General features: G+C 35.5%; 2 protein-coding genes across 2 annotated transcripts in view; both read right to left on the minus strand.

The window, feature by feature from the left end:
- The window catches only part of LOC111051769, a 70,875-nt gene extending 48,772 nt beyond the window's left edge, over nt 1–22,103 (minus strand). Inside the window, exon 1 of the mRNA XM_039419974.1 lies at nt 19,851–22,103. Coding sequence (XP_039275908.1) covers nt 19,851–20,077 — 227 coding nt within the window. The 5' untranslated portion in view covers nt 20,078–22,103. The remainder of the gene's footprint in view (nt 1–19,850) is intronic.
- On the minus strand, nt 20,299–25,329 carry LOC120349578 (serine-rich adhesin for platelets-like). Its single transcript, XM_039419975.1, has one exon. It carries the CDS (start codon nt 25,327–25,329, stop codon nt 20,299–20,301), a length of 5,031 nt encoding a protein of 1,676 aa, XP_039275909.1.
- Nucleotides 25,330–25,667: the final 338 nt, after the last annotated feature.

Here is a 25,667-nt window from a genome sequence, read left to right on the forward strand (position 1 = left end):
ATTTAGGATTTTTTCTAGACATTTTAAATTGATAAATTATTTATTAATTTTTGAGAAAACATAACAACAGGTCAATGTAACTCACTGAGCACGAGGTCTACTGTTCACAGAACTACTAGTAATAGACAGATGAGACAATGAAAAAATTCAAGTTCATTCTATTTAGTTTCGAGTGAGTAATTTAAAAACCGTTTATAGCCGTCCAGCAGCCCACTTATAGAGTGTAGGTTGAGAATATCGCAGAAAGTGGTTTGAAATCTTTTTCTTTATTGATATTTATCATGAGGGTGACTTCATATCAATTCTATAGTGGTTCACGCCCACCACTGCAATCTAACAATTGTGAAAGATTAGCCATAAGCCTAGTGTTCGAATGTGGAGAAAAGAAGAAGAAGAAGAAGAAGAAGAAGAATTTGAAGAAGAAGAAGAAGAAGACAGGTGAAGAAGGAGGAGGAGAAGGAGTAGGGGGAGGTGGAGGAGAAGGGTGAGGAGCTAGGAGACACTGTAATAGAACAACGAGATCAATTTATTGTGAACAACAATGAATTGCCAAAAAAGACGGACATTGAAGTCAATTCAAAAATTCAGATGAGATTTGGTTGTTATGATTAATTCGAAGTAGATTGAATGTCCTAAGGACTAGTTAAACCTTCTTTTGTAATCGAACTCCATTTCTAAGCCAGACTACTCATTGAAATAAATGATATTCTACTATCCAAAAAAAATGTAATTAATACACTATGAACACTGAAAATGGTCATTGCTATACTAAGGGCTGTTTGCACAGTATAGATTGCTAAACTCGATTAAGTTAATCGAGTTTATCTGAAAGTTTAAACTTGAATCAGTTTCTCAGTGTATTTACTAATCCAGTTTAAGTTAAACTAGTTTAGGGTTAAGTTGGTAATAGAATGTCATCGTAATAATATCAGGAAGGCTGACTTTTACAGGAAATTTGTTATTTGTTTACAAACCATCAGTAAATTGAGGTTATGTAGCTACTATTTCCTTGTTCAAAATCCACAGAGCTGTAAGCTGTACGGTAATAAAAGTGAAAAGCGATCAAGAATTCTTTAAAAAATGATGAAATGCTATAGTACTATAGATACAAACTTATATTTAGTAGGCACCAGAAAATATATTTTAGAATGTTTTTATAAAAGCGATTTTGTTACGCTTAAATCTACTACGGTCTTCCTCGATTATTAGAAATCTCTCGAAAGCAAAATATCTCAGTTATTTGTTATTAAAAATATGTTTCCTAATCAAAGAACACTGTTAAAAATTGTCTTATTTTCTCTCAAGTGGTTCTTTAATCAAATACTGGATTGACAGTTGCTTTAACTCAAGCAAAACCGTTAAGAAAATTCTCTATCATCCCAGAAATTTGAATCATTCGTCTTTGCCCAATTTTTCTTAGTTTTAAAATTTCTTTGCAGTCATCTTATCAATCGCATTAAAACTTCTATCAATTCCTGTCAATTCTATCAATAATGATTCACTATAACCCAAATAATTATTATCGTCTACAGAGGCATTAAAAACAACCGTCAACAAATAATTTACTGTTAGATGTTTCCCCATCAATCTTACAGATGTCTAGTTAATCCAAATTATTTGGTTTAAACCTCCTGCTTTGGAGGTTTAAACTTTCCCAGAGTTTAAACTGATATTGTGCAAACGGAATTTTAGTTTTAAAAAAAATCTGGATTTAGTTTAAGCTTTAGCTTAAACTTACACTGCGCAAACGACCCCAAGTCACATCACTTTATAACAAATACTACTAATGTAAAGGCCGACCAGCTGTGTGCATCTGCTATAAAAAGTTTTAGTGTTGAAGTATTAAAAGGAAATTTAACTATTTGATGAATTTGGAAACATCTCGAAAATATTTTCTATTTTGAATTGATTATTATTTTTGAATTATTATAATTAATTTCACCTTTCAAACCCTCAAGGTTTCTACATCGTTTAGGTCGTGTTTATATTTTACAGTTTGGCTATACGTCAGCTTGTGAATTTCGGGGATGAGGTATTTTGATTTTCCACAGACGCACTCGCTCACTCATTTTCATATCCAAAAACGACGAAAATCTCAGCTGTTTTTCCAAGGATGAATTATCCTTGTAATGTCGTTAAGCGAGTTTTCCCAGGGATGAGACCTAGTATAATGGAATTTTTTAATCATAAACCTACTATGTTCCAAATTTCGTGAAAATCGTTAGAGCCGTTTTCGAGATCCGTTGGACATAAAATAACCAGATATAATATAAATAAATAACCAGATATAAAAATACAGAAATTTCTTGCTTAATACAATAGGAATTCTGAAGGATTGAATTGAATTCATTGAAGATCAATAACTGAAAATCCAATGATGAATTCATGCCAAATCTCATAGAATTCTACCAACAGCGTTTGGCTGTAAATGCGTTACATACATACAGACGAAAGAAAACCCAAGTTAAAACATAGACCTCACAGCGTTCGGTCAATTATTTGTCCACTCTTGAAGAAGCGTTTGTCCGCTTTGGAATAAGATAAAAATTGAAGGTCACCAAAGTGCAGCATGATGTCTGGAAGTAAGATTCGATGAGTTTTTTTTGGATGATCGTACATCACTTGCAAGCTGCAAGTACATTGATTGGGATGACAATTATGGAGCAAGTAACTACGTCATCCGATTGAACAAGAGTCGTGCAGCTGAAGAACATAACTTTGGAGACTCGAAGGCGATCGAGTGTCAAAGCGAGATGCAGCCGCTCAGGCGAGTTCTCCAAATAAGGGCAAGTGATCTGCGATTGGCTCTCGAATGGAGCCCTGTGTTCAGCCTCAGCCCACTTTCTCTCAGCTGCCCACCGCATAACTGAAGTCTTTACGTCCTCACACTGCCTACGACCTTATCGGCTTGCGTGGAAGTCTTCCGGATTCGATAAATTATCCTCACTCGTCTGTTCAAATCACCTTGCAATTATTTTTGAACTGTCATAGATTCGAATCTTAGAAACTGCATCCTAATTTCACCTTGTTCAATTCAAAGACTTTCAAGTTTGAAAAATATTCAATTCACCTTGCAATTATAATATTATATTCCTTGCAATATAATTTTTTTTGAACTGTCATAAGTTTGCAATCTTGCAGAATGCATCCTTATTCACCTTGTTTGATTTGAAGCCTTCACAGTTCAATTCACCCTGCAATTATTTTTGAACTGTCATAGATTCGAATCTTAGAAACTGCATCCTAATTCCACCTTGTTTAATTCAAATCGTGTTCAATTTACCTTGCAGTATTAGTTTTGAGCTGTCATAAATTTGCAATCTTAGAAACTGCATCCTTATCAACGTTGTTTAATTCGAAGCCTTTTCAGTTCAATTCACTCAGCAACTATTTTTGATTATATTTTAATCAAAATCGAAATATAATCAAAATTTTTGAGCTGTCATAAATTTGTAATCTAAAAACTGCATCCTTATTCACATAAAGTAAATGCATCCTCATTAAGAGTTGCAGTTTGCAATGGAATTAAAAACTGAATTATAACATATTCGAGAGAATTTGGTGATAGGATAACCTTGTTAAATGCAAACCATTTTCAGTTCAAACCGTGCTCAATTTATTCATCTTGAGGTTATTATTGAAGTGTCAAAAATTTTCAGTATTAGAAACTGCATTCTAATTTCGCCTTGTTCAATTTAAAGCCTTTTCAATTCAAACTCTGTTCAATTCACCTTGCAATTATTTCTGAGCTAACATGAATTTGCTGTCTTGGAAACTCCATCCTTATTCCACCTTGTTCAATTTAAAGCCTTTTGAATTCAAACCCTGTTCAATTTACCATGCAATTATTTCTGAGCTAAAATAAACTTGCAGTCTTGGAAACTGCATCCTTATTTCACCTTGTTCAATTTAAAGCCTTTCAAAATCAAACTCTGTTCAATTCACCTTGAAATTATTTTTGAGCTGTCATATAGATTTGCAGTCCCTGATACTGCATCCTTGCATTCTTATCCCTACAATTTGCATGCTGGATTGATAGATAGATAGATGTCTTTCATTTACACTTTTCAATATAAAAGAGATGTGACGGAATTGAGCCAATACGAGCTCCCTCTTCCCTCGATCGTGAAATATGGACATCTTGAAATTGATCCAACTTTCTTTTTGGAGTGTTCCATCCAAAGATGACTCAAAAATACATAAGGTTTTCATTTTCCTTCTGAGATTGGTAGAATTAAGTGATACAAACTGATCCCAGGTACTGTATAACCATAAATGTCATCAATTTGAGAAGATAAGAGCATAAAGATCTCATAATCAAATCAAATTTTCGAGATTATCTGTTCAAATACTTCAGAATCGAAGCCGGAAAAGAGAATTTGATCTACTAAGAAGAAGCGAGAGTCTGTCTGGAGTATGGATTCTGAGTGAATATTGAAAAGAAAGACATTATCTAATAGATTTTGATACACTCTTTCCCAAGCTCAGATTTAAAAGATTCTGTGTGAATTATTTATATTGAATAAATTACATCATTTCATAGTTTCTTGTATCAATCTTGATCTGGTTTAGAAGCCTAACTTCTTTATCCATATTATCCAAGATCCCAGGAATTCACCGCAATAAATTCACTTGGTTTTCAATTTTCTAACACTGACCCATTTCTGGTCACTTATTTCATGGAATAACAACAATGTTAAGAGTTTATCAACCAAAATTTTTCCTTGAGTTATCACGTGAAAGATGATAAATTCATAGAATAACTCCAATATCTCCAAAACAAAAACACTATACAAATACTTATGAGTTTCTGTTTGGCTTGAAAATGTGCGATACCAGCACGAAACGGACGTCGCCACATCAAAGAATATGAGTGTTTTTTCACTTTAAAGTTTTACAAAATTTAATAGTAACAAATACTTCATTGATGTACACATGAAATCGATTTATGACAAATAACCTTACAGGCGTGGACAGCAAAATCAAAGGATTCTGCGGTGCAACTTTTAATATGATCATAATTATTCAAAATAGACACGTTTCCTCGTAGTTTCAAGACCGTAAATGACATGTTAGGCTAGAGAAACATTAGAATAGAAAAAATCTTACACTTGGTTAATCATGACATAAAAATTCAACGGAGATGATTCCATCATAATATGGTGGTAATACTCATTGTTAGTCTGTCAATTATTACTAGATAATCAGCAATTCTGAAAAGTTTACGTACAAGTGAATGAATGCGGTTTTTACACATTATTTTTTGCTATCTGACCTTGACTATGATGTCATGTTCTATTCGAGGCTACACTATTTCAGTGACTGATATACCGGTATAAATCAGTTGGCATAGTTGCACAAGGCATTGTTCAACAGTTTTGGTTTGAAATTTTGAATAACATTCAGACTTCAGACTTCAGAGGAATGCGAACATCGCACACCTTTAAAAATTACTGTAATAATTTTGAACAATATAGTTCCGATTCTGCACGTAAGGTGCAATTGTATTGTCTCTTTAATAGGCATAAAACGTTGAACGTGTCTGCTTATTCGTGAAAGAATTATTGCAATTATTTTAGAATGTATGAACCACTTGACAGTAAAATTCGGACCAGAGATTAGAAAATTTAATTCTATTACATTCTATAATCTCTGATTTGAACTGAAATGAGGTTTTTGCTGCTCTTTGTAAGCATATTGAACCACGTCAGCGAATTATTGAATAACGCTCTTATTACCAAGATAATTAGTAATTAATTGGATAATTTAATAAGAATATCAAAATTGATTAACGGTTCTTTGTATGTGCTGTTCTATGACTGAAATAGTTGACCGTATCCAAAACCAAAATTTGAAATTTCAAGTCTTGAAATGAGTTACTTGATCTAAAATATATTATTGAAAATTATTCAATTGCGCACCAATAATTTATCAATCTCAATCGATTATCGGTGTCACCATTAACGTGTTGTTATAAAGATGCACTAGATTTTATTTATTTATTTAATCAATTACACAACTTACAGAAAAGTACCACAGGCTTATAAGCCAAAAACGGTTACAATTCTAATTTATACAACAGTACAATTAATGTAGCTAGGTTATGTGTCACTTTAGATTGAACTTATCTATAATATAATTAAAATAAGAATTATAGTACCCTTTGAACTTAATAAAATAATAAAACAAGAATACAAATTGTATTGTAATTAAGAATTGTTTTATTATTTTATTAATTTTAAGGGTACTATAATTCTATTTTTTAAATACAAGAAAGTAGCTCTGAATTCATACATTTTAAAAATCAAGGGGAGAATTGGCTTATACATCTACGGGATAGGAAATTCACGAATTACGCATAATCACGTATGAACTACTGGACTGATCAACTTGAAATTTTGCATTATAGAGAATGCTTATAGACCTATTTTCAATTCTTGAAGATTTCAGTGCATCGAGTTTTCAGTTTCTCAAGTTTTCAATTAGATCCTTGCAGAGCACGGGTTAACTGCTAGTCAAAAAAAAAGAATCTAAGTACTTGAAGTCTAGAAGAGTGAGTGACTGGATTTACAATACTAGTAGTTCTGTGAACAGTAAACCTCACGTGTAGTTTTCTCACCCACAAGTATCTGATGTCACCTGTTCTTGAATCACAATTCACAGTTGAATTGCAATTCGCAGTTGAATCATAATTCACTCTTAGAAACTGTTATTTGTTTTCTACAAAATCAAAAACTCACTTATGTTGATAAACTCAGTTTACGTTTTATGTAGGTATCCCATATGATGATTTATCCAGTTTCGTGATAATCTTTCCATCTGATAAAAATATTTCGCAACTATTTTAAAATTAATTTTTTTCAATCAAGAATATCATAATTTTTCGGCATTATGCAGTTCATTTAATCATTTTTCATTTTATTTTCAATCACCCAATAAATTTTGTTTTTCAAATGTGAGAATATTGATAGCCTACTGATGGGCACGCATCATAAAAAATATTGAAACCCTACCTTATAGAAATAGACACGGTCAGACATCTGTGTAATGCATGCAATGAATAATCCACTTGTCAACTGATTAATTATGAATAATTCTATAGTCTGATTGATCCTATCTTTGAAGTAGATGATATGTATAGTGGTATCAGAGTATGGAGGTATTACGTTTCTTTCCATATTATCCTTAAAATGCAAAATTTAATTTCAAAAAACCTTGTGCATCGACGCGCAGTTGGAAAGGGAATATTCCTGCCAAATCTCATCGAATTCTATCAACGAGTTTGACCGTAATCGCGTTACATACAGACAGACAAAAGCAAAAAAAATCGAGTTGAAACATAGACCTCACTACGTTCGGTCAATCGTAGAACATTTACGAAATTTCATGATGGTGAGTTCATTTTTTAATATGAGTTGAGTACACGTCGTTGAAAATAATGAATAATTCTCTTCTCAGATGATTGATACGTATCAAAATGCGAAAATTGACAAGATTCAAGCATTTTGCGAATTATATAGATGAGAGACACAAGACCGGTTGTACACGAAAACGTGCTCAATCGAGAAGTTCACGTTTTTAGTCTACCTGCTGCTTGCTGGTGTACTGGTTGTTAAAACGATAAGTGAAGGCCATGCCATGACACAATAACACCTTACATGCTCTACCGCACGAAGTAAATGCATTTACAGGTAATTTCCCTCGGAAATGTCCAGTTCCTCTGCTCATCTAAGGCTACTGCAAATTCGAAAATGATACGGTCAGTAAATGCCCTGTTTTGACTCCCGAAAGGAACAGGTGTTGTTTGTTTTTAAGTCTGCTTCCAGATCTCCTATGTTGTGATGAACTTTCGCTTTCAGTTGAATGAACCAGCTCAGAGAGAAAGATCTCAGAGCTGTGATGTCAGAGCATTTGAATGCAACCATAGAGAAACAATAGCTTGAGTAGATATCCCATGGTATAGGGCGTTTATGTCGCAACTTTTACTGTTATCTCAAGCCGATAGTCCACGTATTTCTTTCCCAAAAAGGTGTGTGACGCTGGTAGTCTCTCATATTGTGCCGTTCATACACTCTTACCGGGCCAAAACAGTAAAAATCTACAATAATCGATAGTAATCGACTTGAGATAACAGTAAAAGTTGCGACATAAACGCCCTATACCATGGGATATCTACTTACGCTATTGTTTCTCTATGATGCAACCAATGAATCGGATTTGTCTTTGAAATTCAAACGTAAAGGAAGTAGCATAAAAGGAATAAGGGATCACTATTGTATAAAATGACAGGGGTAGTTGTGATAAATTGATCTCTAAATCTAGTATTTTATAGATTAATTGAAGTTATTCATAATAGATTATTTCCAATATGGCTACTTGAATTGTTCAATTATTATAGAGATTACTAGTACCCTCTTCATACTTGTTCTATATAAACACAACTAGGAGTGGCCGTAGTCGAGTGGATCAGATGCTGGCTTTATGATTCAGAGGCCCGGGTTCAAATCCCGGCCCGGGCAAGATATTTATCTCGGGCCACTCCCGTGTTTCGGATGGACACGTTAAGCCGTCGGTCCCGGCTGCCTAAAAAGCAGTCGTTAGGTCATGTCAGAGGCCCTGAAATTGATCAGTTGCGACCTGAAAACTCTGACACCAGACCTGAGCCAGCCAGGTCACTCGATACTATTATTATAAACACAACTAATTTCAAGCACTCATGCCATTTTCAAGTGTCAAAATGAACTAGCAATCATTTGTTACTTGAAATTGGCAAGAGAGCACGAAACTAATGGTGTTTATATAAAATGTACGTACAGGATTGGCTACTAGTTATTTATATAATAATTGAAGTTTTCCAATTTATGCTTCTCTACAAACACAGCAAGCCTACATCAAAATCATCTAGATAGATGTAAAAACTAATCAATCCTAGTAATAGGATACTTATATAAAATATAACTTGAATGTGGGATTAAAGTTTCTGGTTTCTAGTTTACAATACCAGCTTGCAATTTAGCAACTAGAGACGAACAATCTATCTTTGTTTAGTTGGAGAGGCGAAGGTAGCTTCAAGATTGAGTGTTGAGAATAATGCATGTAATTGAATGGTGGCGTACATAGCGGAGGAGTATGTTTTGGCCCGTTTAAATACATGCATTACAATAATCTCAAGCTTGAAGCTATCTTCACCGCTCCACCAAATAATCGCAATATTTGATTCAACTGGAAAGGAGCACTCACTACACATATGTCTAGGTTTTTTAAAATCTAATCCTACTGTAAAGTTCTTCAGGAAGTGGACTAGAATTGATTTGAATGATTGTTATCAATTACCTAAAAGCCTTTAGTGGGATCCATGTTATAATGGAAGTGGAGAAAGATAGGAGAAAAACGTTGCCGATCCTCTGTCTTGTCAATGCCTTCTATAGACGGTAGCTGATACAGGTTTATCAATGTTATTTTATCAACTGTTCATTCTCGTTCAAGTTAATCAATCATATTTTATTAAGCGAGAGATTATACTTTTCGATAATTTTATAATGAACTAGCCGTCAGGCTCGCTTCGCTCGTCATATCCGTCTAGCCAGGGGGCTCCGCCCCCTGGACCCCCGACTGGATCGTCCAAGAATGAGATCAGCAGGCTCGCTTCGCTCGCCTGCATTTTTCATTTGAGCATTTTTATCATATGTTAGGACAATCCAGTCGGGGGTCCAGACTAAACGTCGAGCGAGCGAAGCGAGTCTGAAGGCTAGTAATATAATATTCCAGGAATAGCTCTGATTGAAGTAGGAGTGCCCAATCAATTTTTCCGCGATAAATGAATTTCAATCTTCAACTTTGTGCCAACCTAACAAAGTCAACTCAACTTAATGCCAACCTGACAAAATTATTAATTTAGTTGCCAGTTAACAACTGTTTCGAAGAGGTACTCTATCTAGATTATAGTTCTATAGTAACATGTGATATGGAGATTTCAATTATAATTAAGAGATTGGGAGAAGAAGAATATACATGCTAAAGACGAACTTTAAACCCTTAAAAACAACCCTTAGAGTTAAAATATTGCCAAAAGATTTCTTAGTAGCGCCTCTAAAGGGCCAACTGAACATACCTACCACATTGAACGTTTTGGTCCGGTAGATTTTTAGTTCTGCGAGTGAGTGAGTGAGTGAGTCAGTCAGTCAGTCAGTCAGTCAGTCAGTCAGTCAGTCAGTGAGTGAGTGCCATTTCGCTTTTATATATATAGATTTTCATAATTAAGATGAAATATTTTGTTGATTAATTATCAAATCCACATTGTTAAAAGACGATCTGGCAACAGAGCAAAGCGAGATAGAGATAGCGCTATCCGATTTGTTGAATGATAGATAAGGATAGCATTACCATTGCTAATCAAACACTGCCATTATAATGTGGTCCACATTATAAACTAGAAGAAGTAAGAGTATGCATCAAATTGTGGTTTTACTGTGACCTAGCTAGAACATTACATTCATTGGATTTTATTCTTTACATTAGATTACATTACATTTATTTGGGTGGTACTGGAATAAAGTAAATCAGAATGGGTTTGGTTTCAATTCTAATCAAGCAATGGCGATAAGTTGAGCTAAATTGGCACATCCTCCTGAAGTAATGGACATTATTACGGCGATGCTACAAGAATGACTCAAATTATACAATTGCTGCAGGAAAACAGCAGTAGACCTTTCAAGTTGATAAGGTCATAGTAATAGAAGTGCCAGCGTACAGAGGCGTTGGTGGATTTCAGATAAACACGGTATTATTCAAGAACCTATAATTACGTGGGTTGTGTAACAATTCACGTGTGAATCATATCAATGATGGATCAAGGCTTTACTCATTGCAGTGTGTTTTGCCTGTCATCATTGTCAGCTGCAGTTAGGCCTACTCAGAATCAAAACTTCTCAACTGGTATTTTTAGCTTTTTGATTTTACATGGAACTGTGTACTTGGAATCCTTTTCAGATTCAACCTTATAATGTCAATAATGCTCTTCTTCTTTTCATCAAGGATTAGACTCTTGCCTGTTCCGACTCACAACAGTATAGATCAAATCTATTACAGCACACAGTAAATCTTAAATCAAAATTGTTCTTTTTACATTATACAGTAAATCTATAATGGAACTGAAAATTTTTAGCAGCTATTACGTATTATGTATTCTATTGCCATCTTTTTTTAGGTCTACCTGTATCTCTTTTCCCTTTCGGGTGGTAGTTCAGAATCTTCAAGGGAATCCTTTCTGCTGGCATTCTGTTGACATGCTCTCTCCATTGGTTGCGATAAGATATTACCTTCTCGTTCATGTTGAAAGCACCCAGTTCTTGTCGTATATCCTCGTTTCTTATGTAGTCCCGGCGGTCACAGCCCTTAGTCCTGCGAAGGAATCTCATTTCTGCTGCCTGCACCCTGCTCTCTAGACGTTTTGTTGTGACCCATGATTCACTTCCGTATAGAAGAACAGGGGCAGCCATCACTCTGTAGAACTTCATGAGTGTTTCTTTCCTCGCTTTCTTGTTCAGGGTTCTGCTGATGTTGCCACATATTGATTGGAATTTACTTATTTTCTTATCAATATCCAATTTGTCCTTGAAACCGATATCACAACCAAGGTAGCAGTATTGTAACACTTGCTCCAACACTAAGTTGTCAATAACTATTTTTGATCTTGTCGGGTATTTACCGGTGAATGCCATAATTTTTGTCTTCCCCTGAGAAATTCTGAAATTATAAGTCTTGCATATTTCATTCAGGATATGAACTGACTTTTGTAGACTGTCTTCATTTTTCTGTATTATCCACAGGTCATCCGCGAACAAAAGTGCATTGAGGTAAACGTCATCATATCATTTAATACCCAAATCTACTTTACATTTCCATTTTCTGAAAATGTGGTCAATGTAAATGTTAAATAAAATGCTATTATTAATATTATGATTTCCACATAGAACTGTGTATTTGAAATCCTTTTCAGATTAAACCTTATAATGTCAAGAATGTTATCATTAATATCCTTTCTTAGAAATATTATTAGAAATTTCTTTTCTTGGAAAAATATTCAGAGGAATACTGTATCTCTGATTACCATTTGACCGTGGTTCCAGAAGTAATATTTTTGATTTAATTAAATCCTCTCTTGAGAACTTTCTTGAATTTCTTTTACTCGTATCATCCTATATTATACACACTAGAGTGTAGGAAGTGAAGTATTGCTTCTATAGTGTGGTCCACGTTATAATGGCAGTGAAGAAAGATAGATAGAAGAACTGCGTTGCCGATTCTCCGCCTTGCCACTGCCTTCTGTAGAGGATACCTGATACCGGTATATCCTATTATATTTAGCGAGCAATTTCTGTATTTATATATCTGTTTTTTTTAAATTTCTGGTTATTTTTATATCTGGCTATTTATGTTTAACGGATCTCGAAAACGGCTCTGACGATTTCTACGAAATTTGTAACATAGTAGGTTTATGATATAAAGATTCGATTGCACTAGGTCTCATTCTTTGGAAAACTCGCTGAACGACATTAAAAGGATAATTCATCCTTGGAAAACAGATGACAATTTCGTCGTCTCTCGATAACAGAAGATGCGTGTGCCTGTGTGGGAGAGAGACAGAATTATTTCCAGCTGTGTAATCATAATCAAACAGCGAGAAATTTTATCTAGCTAGACAATTTAATTGATTTGATCAACATAATCTGATTTGTTGACATGACATGATAATCCTCCTAAACTAGAGTATATCATGATTTTCAAATTTTATCATTATTTGACAATTTGAAGTGATTAGTGAGTGTTATTTTGTTATTCAATTTTGCTTGTATATAATCTAAATAATACATTTTTTGTTTTCAAAAGTTTGACCAGAAAATTGAACCTGAATTCAAGTGTATGGAGCATAACCTACTCTCTGGACTATTTATAGTGTATAAATCAAAATTCGGGAAAGATACAGTTTTGGGCTGTGCCTGTTAGTACTTCCCTAATCATTTTGAAGAATTGTGTTCGGTTTATCAAAAGTCAATAAATAAATAACGAGCAAAGCTCGGTGCCCCGATCTTCTTATGTGATATTAACTGTTCATTTTTGTTCAGAATGATCAACTATATTCTATCCCCCAAGATGAAATGTTGAAATTATAATTTTTATAATTCATTTTGAAATTTTTAATTATATTTCTACATTCGATCTGGCTCTATATAAGAAACGATCTGGCAACGTGTCGAACCTAGGAAAAGATAGTGATATCAGCTTTGTTGAATGATGGACGAGGATAGCAACATCAATGTTTATCAAATACTGCCATTATAACGTGAACCTCACTATAGTTGCAGCTACTCAGAATCAAAACTTTTTCAACCACCTAGTATTTAGCTTCATGATTTTCACATGAATTTGACATTTCTCTACTTTATAATGTGTGATTCTGATGGTATTTTTAATTCCTCTTTGGAAAAAGGTTCCAAAGAATACTGTATCTCTCAGTAACACTTGACCGAAGTATAAAAATAATCTTGTGGATTGAAATCTTTTCTTGGGAACTTGAGAGATAATTATAGTACTACTCTACTCGTATCACCGTATATTATTCTCAATAGTGTTCAAGAAGGTAGGAAAGTATTGGTTCTAGTACATTTATTTGGATTTTTAAAAATGATGAATATGAAACTCATGTAGGTATGACAAATAGTTTCCATAAAGTTTCCAATAGTTTGGAAATATTTTTCATATAGTTTCCATAAACCTTCTCATCTCAATGAATGCAGAGCATTAGATTAGATTTATTTATTTATGTATGTTACAATATTTACTGGCTTATACATTAATTCACATTAAATGACAGTAATGCTAATTATTCAACGAATTTTACAAAGTATAGATAATTAATCAATGAGAATAAAGATTAAATGCAATTAGGATAACGATAATATAAAATTGTAATGTAACTTCATAAATCGGCGGTGTTTCAACAAATAATTGTCAATTCTTTAAGAAGGATATAAAATAATATCCTTCCCATCAACACATGACCGGGATTCAGGATTGAGATTGCAAAGAACCGCAAATATATAGTATTATCAGTTTGAGTGGCAAGTCTACTCCTATTAAATCAGGAATAAAATTCTGCGACAGAAAAGACTTGAAAGTGACGCTATTAAATGCGATAGAAGTCTTTGGACTCTTTTACATTTTAAGATGAGATTTTTACATTTTAATAATAATCAATTTTACTTATATAGATAAATAAAATATTTCCACTTTTAACCCAGCAAAATTCGGAATCATTCTGTGATTGTGTGAATAAGAATGTTCACAAAAACATTCTCATATCTGGTTGTAGACCTTGTTGATATAGACATAGCTAATAGGACATAGTTTGATATTTATTTTCCACTTGAACAAACGACGGTCACAACTCGTATATTGGATGAGATCAAGTCAATTGGCTGGAAGGTCGAATGACATCGCAAGCAAGCCATCTGCTAGCATCTGATTTACTCTATCAAGCATCAACCGTCTCAATCCCAAATTGGGAAATCCATACCATGTTTCTCCGATAGGGTATGTAATAAGATTCAGCTGTAGATAGAAGGATTTGAAAGAGATCTAATGTAGCTCATATTACAGTGTAAATTTAGGGTATGTAATAAGATTTAGCTTTAAATGGAAGGATTTAAAAGAGAACTAAATTAGCTCATATTACAGTATAAATTTAGGGTATGTAATAAGATTTAGCTTTAAATAGAAGGATTTAAAAGAGACCTAAATTAGCTCATATTACAGTATAAGTTTACCTCTAAATGCTTGTTATCTTGTGAAAATCGGTTGAAAAATAATTACCTATTCAAACGATAACTCAAACAAATGCTCTTCCCCGTATCTAACTCACAGACATTAAATTTGTTGAAGAAGAATTAATATTCTGACATTCCTCCATAATTGAAAAAGCACAGTTATCCTATTATATTGAGCGAACAATTTCTGTATATCTGTTTATATTTTTATATCTGGTTATTCATGTTCAACGGATCTCGAAAATGGCTCTAACGATTTTCACGAAATTTGGAACATAGTAGGTTTATGATATAAAAATTCGATTGTACTAGGTCTCATCCTTGGGAAAACTCGCTGAACGACATTAAAAGGATAATACATCCTTGGCTGAAACAGCTGAGACTTTCGTCGTCAGTGGATAGTAAAAAGTGAGCGAGTGGTTGTGGAAAATCAAAATATAGCATCCTCGAAATTCATAAGCTGACTTATAGCCAGCTGTAAAATATAAATACGATCATTTTAGAGAATTGTGTTCTGTTTATCAATAAATAGAAATAACGAGCGAAGCTCGGTGCCCCGATATTAGTGGTTAATTTGATGTACAGAAGGCTGTAAGCACTCTCCCAGATTCAATTTCTCTTAAGAATCATTCTACATTTGAGGATTATGGTGTTAACACTAGAACTTGATTGATAGTAGTTCTAAAATTAGTTAACAGACTGATGTCTACTTCAATGTTGAATAATATGCTTTCATAAAAGAGTGAAATAAGTATCTTTCAAAACTCCACAGTTCATAAAGTTTCTAAATTCTTGTTATATCAGATATAGGGAAAGAAGACACCTTTTAAAATGTTGGAACTCTTTACCGTAACGAGCTCACAAAAATCAATCTTCATAAACGTTGTTGAATGTGTTATTGATATTGTGGCATTTCTCCTCAATTGAAAAATCACATTTTATATTGGTCACTTTCACAATATTTTATTTGTTACAGGACTGCAGTTTTGTGTTGAAGCAAAAACATCCTCAGCTGAATAATGCACATCTAATGAAAGGAATAGAATAGAATGACTTTTAATTTGTTGACGTGACGAAGTTTGGACAGTAATGTCTACTCAACCATGTAATGAATGTAATTTGGTGAATAATATTTATCTCTATTGTAAAAGTGTAAATTTAAAGTATTGTGCTCACTATAACCTTAGTGTCCGGTTTCCCATTAGGGAACTTTGGACTATATACGGCGAGGTGCAACTACCCTTGGGTCTCCCCACCATACAAAGCCATACGCTATTAAAAATAGTCTAATAATAATCTCTATTGTATATCTAACTATTAAGTAATGTATTTTTTATACTTTGAGTTTTAAACTTTGTAATTATACTTAACGATAAATAAATTTGAATAAAACTGTGCTTCTTGAAATTAACCTTAATCAAAAGCCATTTATCATAAAGAAGGAAGGAATATCAATCAATCTCCACTCCTATTTCAAGCATCTGTAAAGGTGCGTACAGATATACGCGCCGCGAACATGAGCAATTCACTTTTAATCAGCTGATTATATCTGTATTTTTACAGAAACGGTAAGATACAGATATAAAAAGCTTGGCATCAGCAGATTATATCTGTATTTTTACAGAAACGGTAAGATACAGATATAAAAAGCTTGGCATCAGCTGATTAAAAGTGAATTGCTCATGTTCGCGGCGCGTAAATCTGTACGCACCTTTAGATGGTCGTGGAGAGCACACACTATGTCACAAACACATAGGTCGATTTTGTTTCAATTTTAAGCCTGTTGTTGAGTAAGGACTGAAGATAACCAAGGTGAGTGTCGTCATAAAAGTTTTAAACAAGACAATAAAAGTTTCTAGTTTGAATTTTTCTCTATCCTGAGGCCATTGAATCTTGGTATTCAACAGACTATTCTGAATGGACAAGACTGATTTCCACTCGATGGAGTGAGTATATTAGAATGTAGTAGGAGTATGGAGCTATGGAGTATATTACTGAAAATATCAATATTATATTCGTATTCAGAGTATCAATTCAACTCTATTCAATATATTGATATTGTATTGGTAGGACCTGGCTTTCTCGGTCAATCAAGTTCTTAATTCTATCGAATCTATCCGCTGTTCAAATTAATATGACTTCGAGTCTCACTGCTCTTCTACTTCAACTGTAGTCCGACGGAAGAAGTCTACATCCAGTCGTAATTTGAATTTGAAATAAGTCATCTCAAGTACGAGCAATGACCAGACAAATAGTCTTCAGAGTTGTTAACCTTGACTTAATTTGCCCTGCAAATCAAGCAGTGTGAGTGCTTGATTTGCGAATAATGCCTTGTGTGGAGTTATTATTCTGTTCGCCCTTGAGAAGATACTTGATTAGAATCTGTAAGTGCATCTAGATAGAATAGGCTATTTGATAGAGAAAATCTAGTACAAACAGAGATTTAGCTATTTTTACTTGTGAAACTTGTAATCTTAACAGAGTTTACATTTATTATGGTATCCAATCATTTCAATGCTTCAGAATTTAGAATAAACAGTTTCTGGAAAAGTATAAAGGCTAATAAGCCCAAAGCGGTTTCAATTTTAATTTATAGAACGATCCAAATGTTCTAGGTTATTTTTAATTAAGTTTGTAGCGTGAATGTTGATGTTGTGGAACTTTCCATAATTAAAGAGACTTAAAACGTTATCCACTTTGATTAAATAAAAACTAAGATGTGTGAGCACACACGAAAGCATGCTCCTGTGAAATATTAGTTTTTATTCAATTAAAGTGGACAACGTTCTAAGTCTATTCAGTTCTAGGTTATATTTCACTTTGGTATAAGATAATATTTACATGGAATACGGTAAGATAATGATCAACGATATAGCGAAGCAGTAAAAAAACAAAAAATTGATATGATAATAGATAAAACAGATTAAATAAAAACTAAGATGTGTGAGCGCACACGAAAGCATGCTCCTGTAAAATATTAGTTTTTATTTAAAGTGGACAACGTTTTAAGACTATTCAGTTCTAGGTTATATTTCACTTTGGTATAAGATAATATTCACATGGAATACGGTAAGATAATAATCAACGATATAGCGACGCAGTAAAAAAACAAAAATTGATACGATAATAGATAAAACAGTAGGAATATTTTTACGTATATCTTTAAGCGTGCGGTATTTTGGAGGTAATTGGGTTTGAAGAAGGGTATACAAATTCAAGATAATGGCCTCTTGATTCATTCCAAACTGCGATGTATTAACAAACTATTTTGATGTTTTAAACAACTACATGGGGATAATTGACTACATGTTCTTGTTTGAAACATGAAAATAATGTCTACAAATTTTAAAATAATATGCAATATTCTGCTTTTCAAACTGGGAATGATTCACTTTCTATAGTGGACATCTCGGTAAGGAGCAAGAATTGGATTGAATCAGAGACGGATAACGTAATTAGAAGATTTTTTTCTCTATGATTGAAGTTTGTTCGAATTCAGTATCTACACAGGAACACACTTTGGAGCAATGCTTCTACTTTGAATCCAACTTGAAAATGACCTAAGTTACAGTCGAAACTAGTCTTTGAAATATTTCAAAGTTTTTAATAATAACGGGTGTTACAAGGCTTTTATATTGCTTTTATCAACTTCTGCATTATGTTGTACATAAGTCTACAGTTTCTACATTGGAGTAAACCTTGAATTTTCAAATATTATTATATACAATAATTCCCCATTATGCAATGCTCAGTTACGTTGTTAGTCACAAGAATAAATTCAACGTTACAGATGTTGAAGGAAGATTCTCTCCCATTACTTTCTCTTTTTTTTGGCTGCGAATAAATTTACATTTTTTAGAATTGACACGCCGCTCCGAGAGTGCACTCTCATGGAATAAAGAGTGAAAGGCAGTTATCACACTTTTGAAGTTTCAAGCATGGTGTTCTCAATATATTGTTGTCATAGTAAAGATTTGATGAAAAGTTATCAGGCTATAAGGTTTGTATATCCTATGGATATTTGTTGAGCGATTTCTCAATTAGTGTCACTGAACTTAGCTGCATTGACAGTGGAAGTGATTAATCCACATAGGTACTGTATAATATTCTTCAAATTCTAGTGTTACCTATCAACACGTGACTACACCAATTCAGAAATATTGAAGCATTTATGTAGAATAAGAGATTGGATTTGAGATTGGATTTCGAGAGGCTGCGGGACATGAATAATTGGGAAAGATTATCCTTATATCAACAAGAGAGGTAAATTATGCCTTGACGAAGACTTGAGTTCAAAAACGGGTTTAAACTCAACTGAAATATTATAGAGAAAAATTATTCATTTTCGTTCTGGGAAAGTATTCCAGCTATCCACAACAATTTAAACAATACTTTTGTTATAGTACAGTAATGAAATTGGGTCGGATTAGCCTAAAGCTTTTGATTCAATTTCATTTATAAAATTGTTATTATTGGAAGTTAATACTGCTCTCCTATAATATAATACTATTTGAAAAATATCATTTGAAGGAATTCTGCACTTTTTATTTTATTTTTATCTGATTGTAATAGTATTTTAGGAGTTTGTGGTTGCTCGGTTGCTCAAAACTTTTGATCTTGCCATTTGAAATTCAAAGTTATATTTACAACACTGTCACTTCTTCATAATTCTCCAGGAGGCCTACAGAAGTTTTCTCCCATGTTTTTGATATTGACTTTATTGAAAATTGATCTGGTTTTCTCAGAATAATATTGTAGTACTATGCTTCCAATAAATTTGACTTAATGAAGAATGAAATCTGCTTTCAGGTCTTAGATCATTTTACAATTTTTTCATGAGTTTTCTACAATAAAAAAGCTATACAGTATTTAATTTATTGATATTGATTGACTTGAAAATAAACTGATTTTCTTAGAATAATATTTTAATATGTTTCTAATAATTTTGACCAAATGAGAAATGAAAATTAGCTCAGAGATCAGAATAGAGTAGCATGCAATAGACAAATGAAGTTTCCAACTCACCCGCAAGTGCAGATTTCGCAGATGCATTGCTCCTTAGGCGCCACCGGCTTAGGCTTCTCCTGCTTGTTCACCCTGGTTGTCTTCGAAGTAGTAACATCCTTCGCGGATTGGATCATCCGCTGCTCCTCGGTCTTCCCCTCATGAACCACGAACGACTCCCTTCTCACATCCACGTTTGTCACGTCCTTCTTGTCGACAACCACTTTGTCGCGCACGTCCACGTCCATTTTGTCGACCACCACCTTGTCGCGGACCTGTTTGCTGTGAACTCTGACATCCTGCGTCACCGCCTGACCCCTCACTGTCTCACTGACTACACGGTCGTCTCTGATCACTTTGGTTCCGGTGTGACGTTTGAAACTATCTTCAACTCTTGTCCCACCGGTTTCAGTCACAACAAAATCAGTGATCTCTGGTTGTAGCACCTGCTCATCGCGTTTCGTTGTTGTTATCCATTCACCCTTTCATTCATCACCCTTGTTTCATAAACTGTAGTCCTGGTGCTCTGGGATTTTTTCGAAACAGCTGTCTTGCTTGATGAAGTAGATATTTTCTTTGATGAAGATATATTATCAGTCTTCTCCCAAACTTCACGATTTCCAATGTCAGTGGTAACCTTGGTGTCATCGAATTGCATCATTCTGCCAGCTTCTCTGTCATTGTCATAGATGGTCATTGTGGTGTGATCTGTATCATCCAGATAAGGGAACTCAACAATCATTGGCTCGTCTACACAGTATGTAGCTGATGAGTCAACACTCTCAGTAGATTTCCTCCTGCCTTTATTCAAATCTTGTTTGATCACCTTTGTTTTCACTTTAGTTTTAACTATTTTTCCACCAATCATCCTGACAGCGTCAGTCATAACAATATCAAAACCGTCATCTACAACTTCCTGCGTTGTATCCATAGTTTTCTTAGTAGTTTCCACCACTTTCTCAGGCTTATCACTTTGTGATGGTTTACCAGCTGCCGGTTTTGACTTTTTCGGTTTCTTGTCTGGTCCATCCAATGATTTCTCAGGACTTGGACTTCGTTTTGCAGATTTTTGTGGTGATTTTCGTGTAGCACCTTTATCATCCTTCACTACATCTTTATCTGCTGGATAACCTTCACTGTAGTCATGATGTTCAGAGTGACCTGATGGCATTCCAGCTGCCGGCAAATTCTTCCACTGACTCTTGACTGGCTCGTCGGGTTTCTGTGGCTGATCCTTGTTGGATTTCTCTGGACTTTGACTGCGTCTCGTTGGTTTACCTGCAGCAGGCATGGATTTCTTACTGCCATCAGGTTTATCCCTCACATCTCTATCGGTTGGATAGCCTTCACTGAAGTCATGATGCTCTGAGTAACCAGATGGCATTCCAGCTGCTGGTAGATTCTTCCACTGACTTTTCACAGGCTCATCTGGTCTCTGTGGCTGATCCTTGCTGGATTTCTCTGGACTTTGACTGCGTCTACCAGCGGCAGGCAAAGGTTTATTACTGCCATCAGACTTGTCTCTGTCCGTGGGATACCCTTCACTGAAGTCATGATGCTCCGAATATCCAGAAGGCATTCCAGCTGCTGGTAGATTCTTCCACTGACTCTTCACAGGCTCATCTGGTCTCTGTGGATGATCCTTGCTGGATTTCTCTGGACTTTGACTGCGTCTCGTAGGTTTACCAGTAGCTGGCAAAGCTTTCTCAGGCTTGTCCCTGTCTGTGGGATACCCTTCACTGAAGTCATGATGCTCCGAATATCCAGAAGGCATTCCAGCTGCTGGTAGATTCTTCCACTGTCTCTTAGGAGGTTCATCAGGTTGAGGAGGTTGCTTCTCTCTAGGTTTCTCAGGACTTGAACTGCGTGTTGTTGTTGGTTTTCCAGCTGCAGGGAGGTCTTTCCACTGACTCACACTAGGTTCACTAGGCTTGGATGGTTGTTTCTCTGTAGTTTTCTCTGGACTTGGACTGCGTTTTGCTGCTGTTGTTGGTTTTCCAGCTGCAGGAAGATTACTTTTCTTGTTGGTAATATCAGGGTTCTCTCTAGCTCCATCCTTATCAGTGGGAAAGCCTTCACTGTAGTCATGGTGTTCTGAATATCCAGAAGGTTTTCCAGCTGCAGGTAGATTTTTCCAACTGCTTTTAATCGGTTCATTTTGTTTTGGTTGTTTCTCAGTGGTTTTTTCCGGACTTGGACTGCGTTTTGTTGACGGTTTCCCAGCTGCTGGAAGACTCTGCCATTTATTTTGGGTATCTGACAATCTTTCCTCTCCTTTAACAGTACTCACATTCTCTGAAATCTTGGAAGTTGAAACTGATGAGAAACTGTCAGAACTCGTGATATTTTTCGACTGTGAATCGAAATCTTTTGAAACTTGATGCTTATGTGTGGTAAGCGTTGACTCTCCTCTACTTTGTAACTCCTTACTTGAAACATTTGTATCGTATTCCTCTGATGAAATTTTACTCACAGATTTCTGTGTTGCTTCCATTGAACGTTTCTCTGCAGCAATAAATCGCGTCTGTTCATCAGTTGTGGTTTTATCCAGAGTTGAAGACTTACCCAGATGGGTGATATTTGAAGTACTAGTATCCCTGTCACTGGTATCCGTTCCTTCTTTTATATGAAAATCAGATGTGACTTTTGAATCAATCTTCTTATCCTTGCTTTTACTTGTATAGTAGCTATAGTCATCCACACCTGATTTGACAATTTTCCCTCCAACTAATCTAACACTCTGTTCTTTCTGAGACTTATCATCTATTATCTTTTTAGAGTCCCCAATGTCAACCTGTTTTGTTTTATCTGTAACAATTGAGTGCTTATCTGACTTATCTGTTATGAATTTGGAGTCACTGCTCGAGCTTTGAACTTCAGATTGATTGGAAATGGTTTTGATTACCGTCGTTGATGTAGTATTTGAAGCCGTGGATCTTGCGGTATCAATTTTCAAGCTTTCTTGGTATCCCACATCTTCATCTCTCTTAGTTCTATCATGAGTTGATCTCTTTTCAAGCTGCATTCCATATTTATTCTTCTCAAACTCCTTCACATCCACCTTGTCTTGAGAAGAAATTTTATCTGAAGACGTGATCACATACTCGCTTGAATCTGTGTATGATTTCATGTCTTTCTTCCCAGTATGAGAAGATTCAGATACAACAGATTTTGTGGTTCCGTCACTGGCTATAGTTCTCACTATCTTTCCACCTACCATTTTAACTGTCTCAACTGTTGGGACTGTTTCGATATACACTGTCTCTGTTTGTCTACCCGCTGTTTGCTTCACAGTCTGATCACTAGAGGTGTGGAATTTTGAAACAGACTGACTCGATTCCTTCACATGGCTTGAAGTAGACATAAACTCACTGCTTCTGGTTTCACTTGATAGCTGCTGAGTTTTGTCAATTTTCTGATCTCCATCCCTGGATGAGATGTCAATCTCCAACTGCTTGTTTTGACCAACAAGAAGCTTGGAGTCTGATACAGATCCTATATTTTTAGATTTTTCAATATCCAAATTCGAAACAAACGTGATGTTACTAGCTCCGGAAACATTTGATGTAGTACTCTCGGTTTTATCTTGCTGGGAAGATTTTTCGATAGAAGATGATTTGACAACGTTGTCATCTCTCAATGGTTGATCATGACCTTCCAGAGAGCTGGTTGATATTTTGATCTCTTTCCTCACTTTCTCTGGTACTTTGATCAATTTTCCTCCCACCATTTTCACATTGTATACAGTTTCATAGAGATCTGAACTATCCCTCACAACTTCAATTGAATCTTTTGATTTCCCGTCACAAACAATATTTTCGCTCTCAGTAACAAATGTTTTGCCATCTTTTGTCACAGTCGTTCTCTTGACAGTTCTAGATCTGACTGCACTGTTATTAACCCTTGATTCCTTTGAAGAGTCAGGGACGGTGCCCTCTGAAACTACCTCCGGCTTTCCTCCATTTGTGATTCTTGATGTGACAAATGTGGTCACACCTTCGGGACTAGTGTGGTAGGTTGTAGTTTCTGTTACTTCACTGGAAATTTGTGACTTTGAAGAATTGGAAGAGTCACCATCTGACACGCGTATGATTCGTACTCCGCTAGCATCATATAAATCTCCATCTTTTATTGAAGTAAATTCACTTTTCCCTGTATCAATTGTAGCATCTCCTTTACTAGAGAGCTCAGTTATGTCAACTTTAGATCCGGAAATTTTCGTGCTTGTCTCAAATTTAGAACTTGAAGTTGATGACGAGATTTTCTTGGTGCTTTGACTACTACTTTTTTGCACTGAAGAGGATTCAGAAGTACTAGTAACACTAGACAATTGAACATCTGAAATTTTATCTTTAACTTTCTTAGGGGTGGATGTAACAATAGAGTCAGTAAAATTGTCAAACTGATCAATCTTTGAACTATCAATAGAGCTTTTACCTTTCAAAATTACATTTTCGGATTTGGACGAATGTGATTCAGAGACTGATTTGATGGAGCTTGATCCATCAACAACCTTACCTCTCTCCATGTTGAGAAAACTCTCATTGATATCCTTCGTGGAGGAGGGAACATGAACAATCTTCGAACCAACCAACCTCACATTTGTTTGACCTGATGACTTGTCGTTATTCGTGTTATCAATAGCATAACTTTCATGCAGAGTGGAAGAGTCTATGAACCCTGAATCCACCTTCGAAGATGACTCCATAACAGTGGAGTGTGACATACTCTCATTGAAATTACTACTGGAACTACTCTCATTCAGTACAGTAGAACTCGAAATTTTAGAAGTTTTATCAGAAATATTGACACCTTTGGAATCAATTAGGATCTTATCTTGAAGTGTGTTAGTTTCACCACCTACAACCGTGGTGGATGACGATATTTTCTGACCAGCATCTGATACTACTTGGAAGCTAGATTGAGATGATGACTGTGAAACGTTATGCATCTCTTGAACATTGAAACTTGATGTAGAGGAGGATTCTTTGACTCCTGAAGTCTTCAATGAGGAGTCGACAATAGTTTTATCTGATGGATCTTCGTCTATCATGTAAGCAGAAGACGTCGACATTGCGTCAAAGTCGGATTTATCGGATCCGGTTATTTCGGTGATTTGTAAATTATCGTCACTGTCATCATCTTGGGTGGAGGTTTTGATAATCTTTGAACCCACCATTTTCACTTTTGATTTGTTTTTAGATTTCTTGTCAGATTTTTTAGAAGTTTTAGAAGCTTGTTGTGACTTACCGGCGTCATCTGATGTCACCTGTTTGGAAGATGACGACTTCTTGGAGGATTCCGATCGGAGAATCTTGGAGCCGAACAGTTTCACAGCCTCGGTGATCGATGACGATTTTTCGACGACTGATTTGCTGCTAGTTTTGGTGGTGGTGGAGGAGGAGGACGTGACCTGTTCACTCTTGGCACTATCCACGGTTTGCACTTTGTCGCCCCCGCCTTCAACGCCGCCCTTGGCGGCTGTCACTTGTTTTAACATGTTCGCGAACTAACTGTGCGCCGAACGAAGAACAACTGAAGACTGATGAAGACTCGCGAGAGAACCGGCGTCGCTATTCTCGGCTGGCGGCCAATCGCGGTGCTCTGCCCACTCTTCGGCGACGTAACAACGCGAATGCTGTTGTGCATGAAACCGGTTGCTTGCCGCCTGCCTGATGTCTGCTGCACCCACGCTGCAAAACAGAGAAACGACGTTATGAGTCGGTCGGTGGTCTCAGGGCAGAGGCGGCAGAGAGAGAGAGAGAGAGAGAGAGAGAGAGAGAGAAAGAGAGAGAGAGAGAGAGAGAGAGTGAGAGAGTGAAAGAGTCAGAGAGAGTG

The sequence above is a fragment of the Nilaparvata lugens genome, chromosome 2, assembly GCF_014356525.2.
Source record: "Nilaparvata lugens isolate BPH chromosome 2, ASM1435652v1, whole genome shotgun sequence".
Lineage (NCBI taxonomy): Eukaryota > Metazoa > Arthropoda > Insecta > Hemiptera > Delphacidae > Nilaparvata > Nilaparvata lugens.

Bases quoted from the DNA above. Each gene is read 5' to 3' on its own strand.
- LOC120349578 (XM_039419975.1), bottom strand. From the start codon at position 25,329: ATGTTAAAACAAGTGACAGCCGCCAAGGGCGGCGTTGAAGGCGGGGGC.